The 12,859-nt window shown below is 39.0% G+C and overlaps 1 protein-coding gene across 7 annotated transcripts in view; it reads right to left on the bottom strand.

Moving 5' to 3' along the window:
- LOC133568194 (anoctamin-1-like) overlaps window positions 1-12,859 on the bottom strand; it is a 198,580-nt gene that overhangs the window by 123,274 nt on the left and 62,447 nt on the right. For 6 of the 7 annotated variants that reach the window (XR_009809548.1, XM_061919957.1, XM_061919953.1 and 3 more), the window contains exons 4-6: window positions 11,577-11,728; window positions 8,535-8,589; window positions 784-832 (exon numbers count right to left, since the gene is read on the bottom strand). Coding sequence is in view for 6 of the 7 variants with exons in the window: in XM_061919957.1 (XP_061775941.1) it covers window positions 784-832; window positions 8,535-8,589; window positions 11,577-11,728 (256 nt within the window). In the remaining variant the exon portion in view is untranslated. The remainder of the gene's footprint in view (window positions 1-783; window positions 833-8,534; window positions 8,590-11,576; window positions 11,729-12,859) is intronic. The other variant, XM_061919958.1, reaches the window with a different exon arrangement.

Here is a 12,859-nt window from a genome sequence, read left to right as displayed (position 1 = left end):
GCTGGAGGAAAGAAAAAAAACAACATTCATTACAACTTTGGACTACCAATAAATAACTCTCGCAAAGCTGTTCAGGTAAGTAAGGCAAAATACATCACTAAAGTCTCAAATTCCAAATGGCTTGTTTGATGCATGTTTGGAAGAAGGCTAATTTTTCTTATAAATATCTCTACCATGCGTCAGTGATTGGATTTCAAATTTTCGGGACCCAATTACACAATATACATACAGGTGCCTATAGATACGATATGTTGGTTTGGCATAAATAGGCCCCTAGCACCCTAGTGAGAACAGTCTTGTGTGTATCACTGCTAACCTCTGTGCCTTCAGCAAGATTAATTGGATATGTCCCCTAAACCTATGTTACGCTGGATTTATTATAACTAAATTTGTCATATAATTTAAATTATTTCTTTATTTATGTTAGGGTTTACCCCGACTTCTGCCTGAATCCAGCGCCCCCCCATGACCCGGAAAGGGACAGGCGGTAGAAATGGATGGATGGATGGATGATCATGGTTTCGATAAGTGCCACAGGATTCTAACTCCACTGTCAATGACTTCGAAGGACTCAAAAATACCAAGTCGATGACTTGAGACATGATTTGACATTTGTTTTGAGACTTGACTTGATTTGGATTTTGAGTTAAAGATTTGAGACTTGCAATACATTGACTTACTCCTTTGACATGTGTTTTGTTTTGAGACTTGACTTGATTTGGATTTTGAGTTAAAGATTTGAGACTTGCAGTACATTGACTTACTCCTACCTGTGGGACTTACCCATATTGTACTTGGCCTTGCATTTAGTCCTTTTTAGTATTTCAAATACCTGAAAGAAAACAAAAACAATTAGATTTTAAAAACACACTGCTATCAAAACACACATAGTTAAAAAAAAGAGACATGTTAGTTTTGTTTTGGCAAAAATGCTTCTTCCAAGTTTAACTTTTGCCAAGCCAAAAACAAGTCTTTGCTTAACTCCTTTTTTTTTTTTATGTAATTGTTTGACCAAGGAAAGGAAGAACCATTATATGTTGCTTATCCAGATGATAGTTGAGAGTAAAGAAAGTACTGGTCATGACTGTCATGACAAGGAGCAGCTCAAATACCCACTATTTTTGGATTCCCTTGAGGGATGACTGGAAAGTACTCCCTCGGCTGATTCCCTTGTTCTGCTGGGAGACTTCAACGCTGATGTTGAAACCTGGAGAGGCATGTTTGGAAGAATCGCCGCCCGGATCTGAACCAGAGTGGTGTTTTGTTATTGGACTTTTGTGTTCGTCACGGATTGGCCATAACAAACACAATGTTCAAACAAGGGTGTCCATATGTGCATTTGGCACCAGAACACTCTCGGCCGCAGTCCCATGATCGACTTTGTAGTTGCGTCATTTGCGGTCTCATGTTTTGGACACTCGGGTGAAGAGAGGAGCTGAGCTTTCTACCGCTCACCACCTGGTGGTTAGTTGCCTCCCATGGTAGGGGAGGATGCCGGACAGACCTCGCAGGCCCAAATACATTGTTATGGTATGCTGGGAATGTCTAGTAGAGTCTCCTGTCAGAGTTTCAAATTCCACCTCCGGAAGAACTTTGAACATGTCACAAGGGAGGCACAGGATATTGAGTCCGAGTGGACCATGTTCTGTGCTTTTATTGTGGAGGCGGCTGATTAAAGCTGTGGCCAAAAGGTTGTTAGTGCCTGTCATGGCTGTAATTTTAGAACCCACTGATCCACCAGCGGAGATTAATGCAGTCAAGCTGAAAAAAAAGAGTCCTATGCGTCCTTTTGGGTCATGGGTTTCCAGAGGCAGCTGAGAAGTACCGATAGGCCAATTGGTGTGTGGCTTTAGCCGTCGCGGAAGCAAAAACTCAGACATGGGAGGAGTGCGGGGAAGCCATGGAAAACGACCAATCAGTGAAAGCTAGATACGTAATTGTTAGCCAAGTAGCATGAGCATCAAAGTTCTTTGCCGCCAATTAATTTGTAAAATCATGCATGAGAAAGGCAGCAGAACTTTCAGGTCTTGAAAAGCAACACTAGCCTGGCAAGACATACTAATTCCTACATCTTGATATGAACTTCAAGACAAATTCTACAATGTTCATTTGCAAAGACCTGTGTGACTTGGTGTTGTGTATGATACTTTGATCAGTTGTCAATTTCAACATTGAAATTGCTCTCTGAATGTGTGCATTAATAAACATTTAAAAATAAAAAAAATGATCCGCTGTTCATCACCACACAGATCACAGCACCCACACAATTGTGTGTCCTGTTGCAGCTGCCATGCAGAAACTAACTTTTGTTAGTTACAATCAATAAATGACTCATTGAAGACCCAACAAATAAATCAAAGCTTTTTTCTAATAAATCATCGTAGCACTAAACCATTGCTGTCCAAACTACGTCCCGTAGGCCAAGAATGGCCTGTTGGACTTGTTTCTTCAGCATTGTCAACATGTTCTCAATGGGGTTTAAGTCGGGACTTTGGGAAAGCCATCCTAAAACCTTAATTGTAGCCTGATTTGGCCATTCCTTTACCGCTTTTGGCATGTGTTTGGGGTCATTGTCCTGTTGGAACACCCAACCGTGCCCAAGACCCAAGGCTGATGATTTTAGGTTGTCCTGAAAAATGTTGAGATAATCCTCCTTTTCCCCATTGTCCCACTTACTCTCTAATGCACCAGTTCCATTGGCAGCAAAACCGGCCCAGAGCATAATACTACCACCACCATGCTTGACGGTAGGAATTGGTGTTCCTGGGATTAAAGGCCTCACCTGTTCTCTTCCAAACATTGCTGACTATCGTGGCCAAACAGCTAAATTTTTGTTTCATCTGACCACAGAACTTTTCTCCAGAAGGTCTTATCTTTGCCCATGCGATCAGCAGCAAACTTTAGATGGGCCTTAAGGTATCGCTTCCGGAGCAGGGGCTTCCTTCTTGCATGGTAGCCTCTCAGTCCATGGCGATGCAAAACTAAGCCCTATTGTGGACAGTGACACCGGTGTTCCAGCAGCTTCCAATATTTGCAAACCTGCTTTTTGGTGGTTTTCGGTTGACTCTAGATCATCCTGACCAATTTTCTCTCAGCAGCAGGTGATAGCTTGTGTTTTCTTCCTGATCGTGGCAGTGACAAAACTGTTCCATACCCTTTATACTTACAAACAATTGTCTGCACAGTTGCTCTTGGTACCTTAAGTTGCTTTGAAATTGCTCAAGTGACTTTCCTGACTTGCCAAAGATTATTTTTTTCAGATCTGTGCTGAGTTCCTTTGACTTACCCATTGTCGCGTTTGTAACGGAATCTAATGACATGAGCCCTATTTAAATGGGCTAAGCGAAGTCAATCGGTGTAGTCAATCATAATCACTCACATGAAATTAAGGCCATGTCTACACGTAGTCATTTAACCCCTTAAACAAATAATTATTTAGTCTAAGGCCCGTTTCAGCCAAGCTAAACCATCGTTTAAGGTCCCCTTCGGACAAATCTTTACATGAGTAAGTCGGCAGTGTTATTCTTGAATCTCCGGTATGGACTCATTGATCGTCACGCCAGAAAGTCTGCGCCCCACACAGGAAGTGACATCAGAAAGAACGCGCCCCAGCCAGCTTCATAATAAAGATGCGGGCGCATCATGCAGACATGGCCGTGTTTCTCCTCCTTGTACATGTACAGGCGCATTTGGAAATCACAAATCAATACCTTAAGAGAAGGCAACAGGCGAATGCAGCTATTTCGGATATAATACTTCTCGGACAGCAAGAAAAGCTTCGAACAGTCAGCTGTGATTGTACTTACCGGAAAACTTTGTCCTTTCCTTCGGTGGATGTGATCGTGATAGGCAGTGTGTGACGACAAATATTGCTTTATGGATGTGACTGTGAAAAGGCCAGGCAGTGTGCATGATGCCCACATCTTCGCTGACTCTGCCAATAGCACGCAGCTGAAAGATGGAACCATCCCCTCGTGTCCCAAACAGTTTATCGCATTGTCTACTTTCTCATGCTGATTAAATATTTGATTAATTTATGATACCTCAGGTGTGATTCACCTGATCTATACTACAAAAGGGCCCCAAAGCACACTGGATTCTAGTTACTGTATTTCTTTGAATTGCCGCCGGGGCGCTAATTAATTTAAAACCTATTTTCACTCCTGCGCTTACCAAAGGCATGCGGTAAAATTAAGCATGCGATAATTATTTTAAAACCTCTTCTCACTACGGCACTTACCAAAGGTATGCAGTAAAAAATTGAGTGATGTAAGCTTGGACCTCAAATCCTACTGAATAGCTCTTAATCTTTTTCCCTTTATGCAATTTCAAATTACCGGTATAGAAATCAGCCTCCTCCATTTTGAAAATGATGACAGGGGAAGTGTCACTCGTGACGTCACGAGTTTGACCAGGCGGTAATACTAAGCATGCGGCAATTCAAGGAAATACGGTAATTGAAATACCACAACAACGGATATTATTCAAAAGGAGATACATTTCAATTAGAAACTTGCACACAAAAAACAGCAAACTATTTACAATATAGCTCTTTTAAATAATTTCACAGTAAAGTCATCTACTGGAGAGCTTGGAGCAGATAGACGCTTTTTTTTTTCCCTCCGCGCATGTGTACTAGGTCGCGTTGCGCCGGCGGACGGAGGGAGGCTGGGGGTCATGGTGGCATTGTTGTGTGTGAACACTGATAAGGTTAGGTGTGATTTACCCTGGATAACCTTAGTGTAAACAGGGCCTAAAAAGCCATGCCATGAAGCTAATTTGATTGTAACTATTCTACATCACCAAAATTTATCATGTGTGTTGCTGTATGTATACTTTTGACCCAGCAGATTTGGTCACATTTTCAGTAGACCCATAATAAATTAATAAACTTGAACTTGCAAAATTAAAATTATGGTTAAATATAAACAAATTATCCCTTAATTTAAAGAAAACAAAAGTTATGTTATTCGGCTATTTCAATCCAGGACCAGCAATAAATATACATGGCGTGATTCTAGAAACGGTGTCAGAAAATAAATTCTTAGGAGTCACTACTGATAATAAATTAAGCTGGAAACCACACATAAAACATATACAAAGCAAAATCTCCAAAACCATCTCTATTATCAATACATCCAAATTCTTCTTAAATTACACAGCTCTGCATTTCTTATATTGTTCATTGGTCTTGCCATATCTAAATTACTGCATAGAAATCTGGGGCAACAACTACAAAACGTCACTACATCCCCTGGTTACACTCCAAAGACGTGCAATAAGAATTCTACACAAGGTGGGATATTGTGACCACACAAATATTTTATTTTTACAATCTAAATTATTAAAACTGCCTGAGCTAGTTGATTTTAATACATCTCAATTACTATTTAAAGCAAACAAAAAGGTTCTACCTGCCAATATTCAAAAACATTTCAAACACAGAGAAGGAGTTCATAATCTAAGGGGGTGTAGTATCTTTACTATTCGAACAGTAAGAACTACGAGGAAAAGTTTGTGTGTGTCTGTGCGTGGAGTGAAACTTTGGAACGGATTGGATGTGGGGCTTAAGCAATGTCCAAATGTCCATCAGTTCAAAACAAGATACAAAAAAATGGTATGGGCAATGTATATGAATGTGAACATGGATGCCTAAGTGTTAAACTCCATCACTGGCTAATAATGATTATTATTATTATTGTTGTTATTATCATCATCATCTTCATTATTTTATATGTATTACTGTCATCATTTATTGTCATTGCTATTGCTATTGTTCATATTATTATTGTTATCATTATTATTTTTTAGTCATTGTTGATATTATCATTATTATTATTACTTCTATGACATCACCCAACTAGTTAAACTATATGAATTAGTATCAATAAGAGGAATACATTGAATTTTGTGTGTGTGTGTGTGTGTGTGTGTGTGTGTGTGTGTGTGTACAATCCTGTATGCAATTTGAGTAATACTAATATTCTGCAAATGTAAAAACAAATATGAATTCTGACTAAAGAATTGGTGCCAATGGAAACTAAGAAAAGGGATTTGGGTACACTATCTGCAGTACAGGGCAGGCGAGTGGGGGATCTTATGTTCGTGGATAACTCCTCTGGCAGGGGGCTCCCCTCGTCTCTTTTAAAGCACAGCATAGGACACATAGCAAGAGTGGTCCTCAGGTCCTGTTGATCAAGGGCAGTAGCTCCACAGCCACAGATCCACTATTAACCACTAATATCACAGTCAAAATGAAAGCCTGTTCCCATAGGCACCAAAAACTGTTAATAATGTTTAGACAAAAGTGTATATTATATATAAACTATTATATATATGTATATATATATAGTATTTATATAGGTGTGTGTGTGTGTGTATGTATATATGATGGATATGTGTGTATTTTGGGTATATGCATGTGTATGTACGTGTATGTGTATATATATATATATATATATATATATATATATATATATATATATATATATATATATATATAAATTGTATGTGTGTGTATAGGTGTGTGTGCATATGTATATTTGTAAGTGTGTGTGAATTTTAATGTATTATATACAGATAATATATAGCATCTACGCAGCAACCACTGAATTGAATTATATTATATATAGTATATGTATAGGAGTGGGACCTAATAAGTTTACTTCTTCTCACTCCCTTTTGAGCCAATCTTGACATCTACAAAAGATTATTGACATGTAATGTTTTCAATGTAGGTGTAAAAATAATGTATGTATATATTTATTTTGTATTTTATGTCATTCTTTTGTTTGCATGGCTCAAAATAAACCAGTCATTCATTCATTCATAAACAAAACAAACTTCATGAATGTTTGTGACAAACAAGTGTGTGCTCTAATGACTATCACAAAAAAATAAGTTGTAGAAATTATTGGAAACTCAAGACAGCCATGACATTATGTCCTTCACAAGTGTAGGGATGATATAGCCTGTGTTTTTCCTGACCTAACGTATAATCTTCCCTGCCCCAGTATTGAGCACTGTATAACGGCTAAACCACACACACGCACACACACACATCAAAAATGTTTTTAATTTGAACACAGTAGGCTTTAATTTGTTTTATTTATATTTTTTTATTTTGGCCTACTGCGGCCATCCATCCATCCCATCCATCCATTTCCTACCACTTATTCCCTTTTGAGGTTGCGGGGGGCGCTGGCGCCTATCTCAGCTACAATCGGGCGGAAGGCGGGGTACACCCTGGACAAGTCGCCACCTCATCGCAGGGCCAACACAGATAGACAGACAAAATCACACTCACATTCACACACTAGGGCCAATTTAGAGTTGCCAATCAACCTGCGGCTTAAGTCAAAAAGTTTGGACACCCCTACCCTAAATTAAAATGTTCAAACCTGATCTATAAAATTCCTGAGCTATGAAATTCAAATATAATTTAGCTCTCGCAATATGATTTATCAAAAATAAATATAAATATTACATTTTGTCCATGCAGTAATTACATATAACGGCTGCTTTTTGACTTAAGGCACATTGGACCCAGCAAATTGCTGCAGTTTTTTGATGGCCTTTGTTTTTTCGTATAGGAGAAAAATATCCTCTTCATGAAAACATTTTTTGCAACAAGCATTTTAAATTTCTTGGATCATTCCAGTGCATCATTGTCATTTTTGCTGATGTAGGCAGAACACTGGCATACCTTCAGTATGCTAAAAATATTCTTATGTCAAGATTACATTTCTACATAGCCCAGAAAAGGTGGTAAGAATATATTTGTGTGGTGCATGTTCAACAACATAACACACCTCTAGGTTGGAAATTGATAACATGAATGTGCACTAAAAGAGGGTTTCAATTTTGAAAGCAGGTAGTACACACAAAAACCACATTTAAATGATGGTCTGCACTGCCTTTGTACTTGTAATCAACTCTACACAGTCTTAGTAGATAACTTGCAACATACCTTCTAATAGCACACGCAATTGTGTATCAAAGTTAACTTATGCAGCCCTTAATCACAAATGTCTCAAAAGGCTGCACAAGCCACAACGACATTCTCAGATCCAATATATAGTGTATACTTAGTTCACACTATTTAACACGTATTTAGATTTTAAAAGATTGGGCTCTCAATGTACATTTTTTAATTGATTTATATGAAAATTGTAGTGTCAGAAAAACCAAGCATGTATACTTCTTTACATTTAACCCTTCCCGACGGGTCACAGGCGTTTTGCCAATAGGTCTGTCTTTACACTCTTTGGTACTGACTGACTGATTGCTGACTTATTCGGACCCAACTTACCTGGAGTTGCACCACTTCTCCACAATGTCACAGTTTCCTCACACCACTATCCACTAAAACACATTATGTTGTTGCTGTTCCAAGTTGATTGTCAATGAAAGAACATTAGAAATCGTTTTTCTGTTATGTGAAATTTACTAGTTGCATTTGTCAAGTCTGATATTATGTCATCTATCTAGTTTTGGGGCTCTTGTCAAGAAGAAATTTAATTCAGTTTACTTACTATTGAACTCCTGGTTTTACTGTCAAAAAAGGAATCCTTGTCTGAAACGTCAAACCTGGTGACAAACAACATAAACATTTCACATAGACAACATAAAGAATACCTTCTCAATGCAATTTTTGTGCTTTTTAATGACTTTGAACTCTGCCATTCAGCAATGTGAGAAAAAGGGCAGGACATTTTAATGACTATGGGCAAAAAGGCCAAATACTAATGTCCAAATATCATTTGTGAACCCGTTTTCTGTAACTCTTCCTTTACTATATCTTGTGTGTCTTACCAGGCACTAGGTTGATAAGCCATTGTTTCATTTGCTCTGTTTTCAGTTAGCATGTTTTGCCCATGGCATATGTCCAACAAAGTAAAAGTTCAGGGTCTCAACAAGCAGTCCTATAATCTTTTTTCAGGAATTTGAATGGCTATCCTTGCGATGAGATGCCGACTTGTCCAGGGTGTACAATACCTTCTGCCTCAGTGCAGCTTGGATAGGCTCCCTCCACCCCACAGGGACAAGTGGTAGAAAATGGATTGATGGATGAATGGCTATTATTTTTTAAATCATATAGCGTGTAGGTGCGTAGACTGTTACCGAACTAAGGAAAAACAAACATTTTGTTTGTTTGAAGACAATGCCTTTACAGATTTTGTAACATCAAAGTTGAACAGAATAGTAAATTTAATTATTTCATATTTGAAATCAAACAACCTACTCACCAAAATGAAATCAACAAAACCAGATCACCACACTACAGCCTACCACCCCCAGGCTAACGTTTTAACAGGTCGCTTAAAGAAATATGTTTTATGTTGCACTCTCAGATGGGAACCGAGTTGACCACATGGTTGGGTCATGCTTGGGTTGCACTTGGCCCTAAAAGAGGATCTTTACACTGGACCCGCCAAGTTGGTGACCAGTCAACTCCCCATTGTCAGTGATTTTTTGCCCGAGGGTTCCAATTTGTGATCTTTCTACTTCTTTTGTCAAGGGGCCCTTGAAGTCCTGGCTTGGTTCACCATTGTTTTCTTCGGTAATTTGTGCCGTCGGAACTTATGTCTGCCCCTCTTGATTTTGTGCGTCAATACCAGCCATTCGCCCCTCCAACCTCCATACAACAGCCTGCTTAGGGTGCTCGAAAGCGATCCTAAAAGTTTTGTGCTAAATGGGTGGGCGCAGGTAAGGCGTTTTGTTGGACAGGCTCAAGCCAGCACTAAGTGTAGCAAGTGAGGAACTGCTCAAGTCCCCTGCTCTGGTCACTCTCCTAAGTCCTTAAGGCTTGTCCACGTTATCGGATCCCACAGGATCATTGTGCCCCACAGGTTTTACCCACTTGTTGCAGCAGTTATGGCAGTCTTTCAAATATTTTGTTATGCCGCCCCCCACCCCACTATACATAGTGTAATTTGTCTATAAATGTATTATAACTATAGCTCTGCATAACATTGTAAGCTTATTAACATTAAAAGGAAACAACACACCAGTCTTTCCTCGTCTCCCACCGTGGTTACAGTGAAGCCAAGTGCAACATACACTTTCATATTCTGGTACGGTATACAAAAGCATGTTCACCAAAGTCACACCTTGGGGAAGATCACTGTCACTAACTTAAGGACTGTTCAACAATAACAAAAAACACTTTCAATATTTACCACCAATAGAGTGTGAATACAAATTATTCTGACCCAACTCTTAACTGCTACAAGTGATTGTTTTCCTGATTAAAAAAAAAAAAAGAAAACTGCAAAACACCCGAATAACGAAGAGCCATAAATCCCATCTCCAGGACTTAAAATTAACGAAATTCTTAATGTATGGCCACAAGTTACAACCTTTTACTGTATATAATTTATAATCTCACAATTAATTTTCCAAACTCAGAGGCAATTCATCAGCAACAGTAGCTAGCTTACATCTCGCTAGTGGCCGCAGGAGCAGTGTGAGTGTCTTGTGAGAATGATGTGTTGCTAAAAGTAATTCCTCTTACATTAACAATGTTGCAACAGCTTGGTGGATATGCAAGTAACTATATGTTGTCATCCAAGCAACGTTATCATGGACGCCCCTGCTTATTTCAGCAAAACAAGGCCAAGCCACATGTTACAACAGCGTGGCTTCGTAGTAAAAGAGTGCGGGTACTTTCCCTGAACCGCCTGCACTCCAGACATGTCTCCCATCGAAAATGTGCGGTGCATTATGAAGCGTAAAATACGACAATACTGTTGAACAACTTAAGCTGTACATCAAGCAATAATGGTAAGAATTCCACTTTCAAAGCTTCAACAATTAGTTTCCTCAGTTCCCAAATGTTTGCGTGTTGTTAAAAGAAAAGGTGATGTAACAGTGGTGAACATGCCCATTCCCAACTACTTAGGCACATGTTGCAGCCATGAAATTCTAAGTTAATTATTATTTGCAAAAAAAAAAAAAAATATGAGTTTGAACATCAAATATCTTGTCTTTGTAGTGCATTCAATTGAATATGGGTTGAAAAGGATTTGCAAATCATTGTATTCCGTTTATATTTACATCTAACACAATTTCCCAACTCATATGGAAACAGGGTTTGTAACCCACACGTTCATGCATTAGTCATAACAGCATGACTCCAAATTTTTTACCGTACTTTTCACACTATAAAACACACCTAGAGTTAAGACAGACCCACTTAATCTTTGGACAGATTTAATTTTGTACATATATTGGCCGTTAATAATCTGCAGGTGTACACATTGAAACATGAAGTTTACACAAGCTACCCCCTCTAACGTCCTCTTCCTCCTGCGTGCTGCAGTAATCTTCTTTGGCGTCGGAGTTGAGGGGGTTGCTTCGTCCGGCATTTTATCGGCCTTGCTGGGGCCTATCCCAGCTGCATTCTGACAGTGGACAAGTCGCCACCTCATCGCAGGGCCAACACAGAGACAGACACGCATTCACACACACTACGGCCAATTTAGTGTTGCCAATCAACCTATCCCAAGTACATGTCTGCCCACTATAAGCATGATAAATATGTAGTCTGGCGTATACAACAAATATGTACTTACAGGTGCTGCTTCTCTCTGGAGAACGTGTGTGACAGGTGTTTGATGTTCTTTGGTTGGGTTCCATCAACATGAGGATGAAGAGGCTCACCAACTTTACTGACGAGTAAGCTGATCTTTTCTATAACGCCGCTTGACTTCTTAACTTCATATACCTAGAAGGAAAATATTGTTTGTTATCAAAATAGGGACTTCATTTCCTTGTACAGATGAAAACAATTAACGGATCCATTTTCAGCAGGGGTGTCAAACTCAATCACACATGGAGTCAACATATCAAAACACAGTCCTATTTGTACAACACGCATGGTCATTTAAAACCCCCGAGAGGGACAAGCGGTAGAAAATAGATTGATGGCATTTTTATTGTTTCCTGGACTCTGTCTCAGTGTACGCTGATTTTAAAGATAATATACACGTCATTGTATGACTGGTTTATCGCGATATATTTAAACATAGGTAGTGTGTTTGTCATCTGTGGTTAATTTTTTGGCTTGGACAAAATGTTCATGGGGCTTGGTGAATGTGTTTTTAGCGACACTTATTTTTAACTCTACTTGTGTCCATGGACTTTATCTTATTTAAATTTTGTTTTGAACACCGATGCGTAGGAAACATGCACTTTTAAATATATATCAGCAATTGTGCGGGGCTGCACCTAAAATGCTCAGAAAAAAAAAAATTGTACAGCTGAGGTTCACAGATTAGATAGGACTGTGCATGGATGAGGAGCTCAAAGACAGTGATTCTCAAACTGTAGTAAAGTGGTACACGGGCTTCATCTTGTGGTATGCCAAATAAAACACTGTACTTTAGTCAAGTGATTATTTTTTTGTATTTAAACTAGGGCTGTCAAGTTAATGCGATAACTAAAAAGTTCCTTTAACGGCGATAATGTGTTCCGTAGTTTGGGGAAATGTTTAATGGTGTCCAGTAAATGTTTAACCACAGGCTCGAAAATAGCTCAAAACCGCACAGAGAAAGGGAGACCTTATGGAAATCTGAGATCCAAAGCCATGGCAGGACAAGAAGACAATTTCACCTTCAATCGCCGTGAGATAAGATAATTGGAGTGAACGCTGAAAACAAAATATAGATTACTCAAACTGCATTAGTAAAATGGAATATACGCTCAGCAGAAACAAAGACTGTAGAGAGGAAGTCTAAAGTCACTTATCTGAGGTTTTCTTTAAAACATGTCAAGTCTTTTTTCATACCAGTCATACACGACCGGTTGGCAGCTTCACAATAATAGCGCTTTGCTTCACATCCAGTGAAGTATATTT

Source organism: Nerophis ophidion, linkage group LG14, assembly GCF_033978795.1.
Source record: "Nerophis ophidion isolate RoL-2023_Sa linkage group LG14, RoL_Noph_v1.0, whole genome shotgun sequence".
Taxonomy (NCBI): domain Eukaryota; kingdom Metazoa; phylum Chordata; class Actinopteri; order Syngnathiformes; family Syngnathidae; genus Nerophis; species Nerophis ophidion.
The sequence above is the reverse complement of the archived record's forward strand: the minus strand, read 5'-3'. Positions and strand labels throughout refer to the sequence as shown.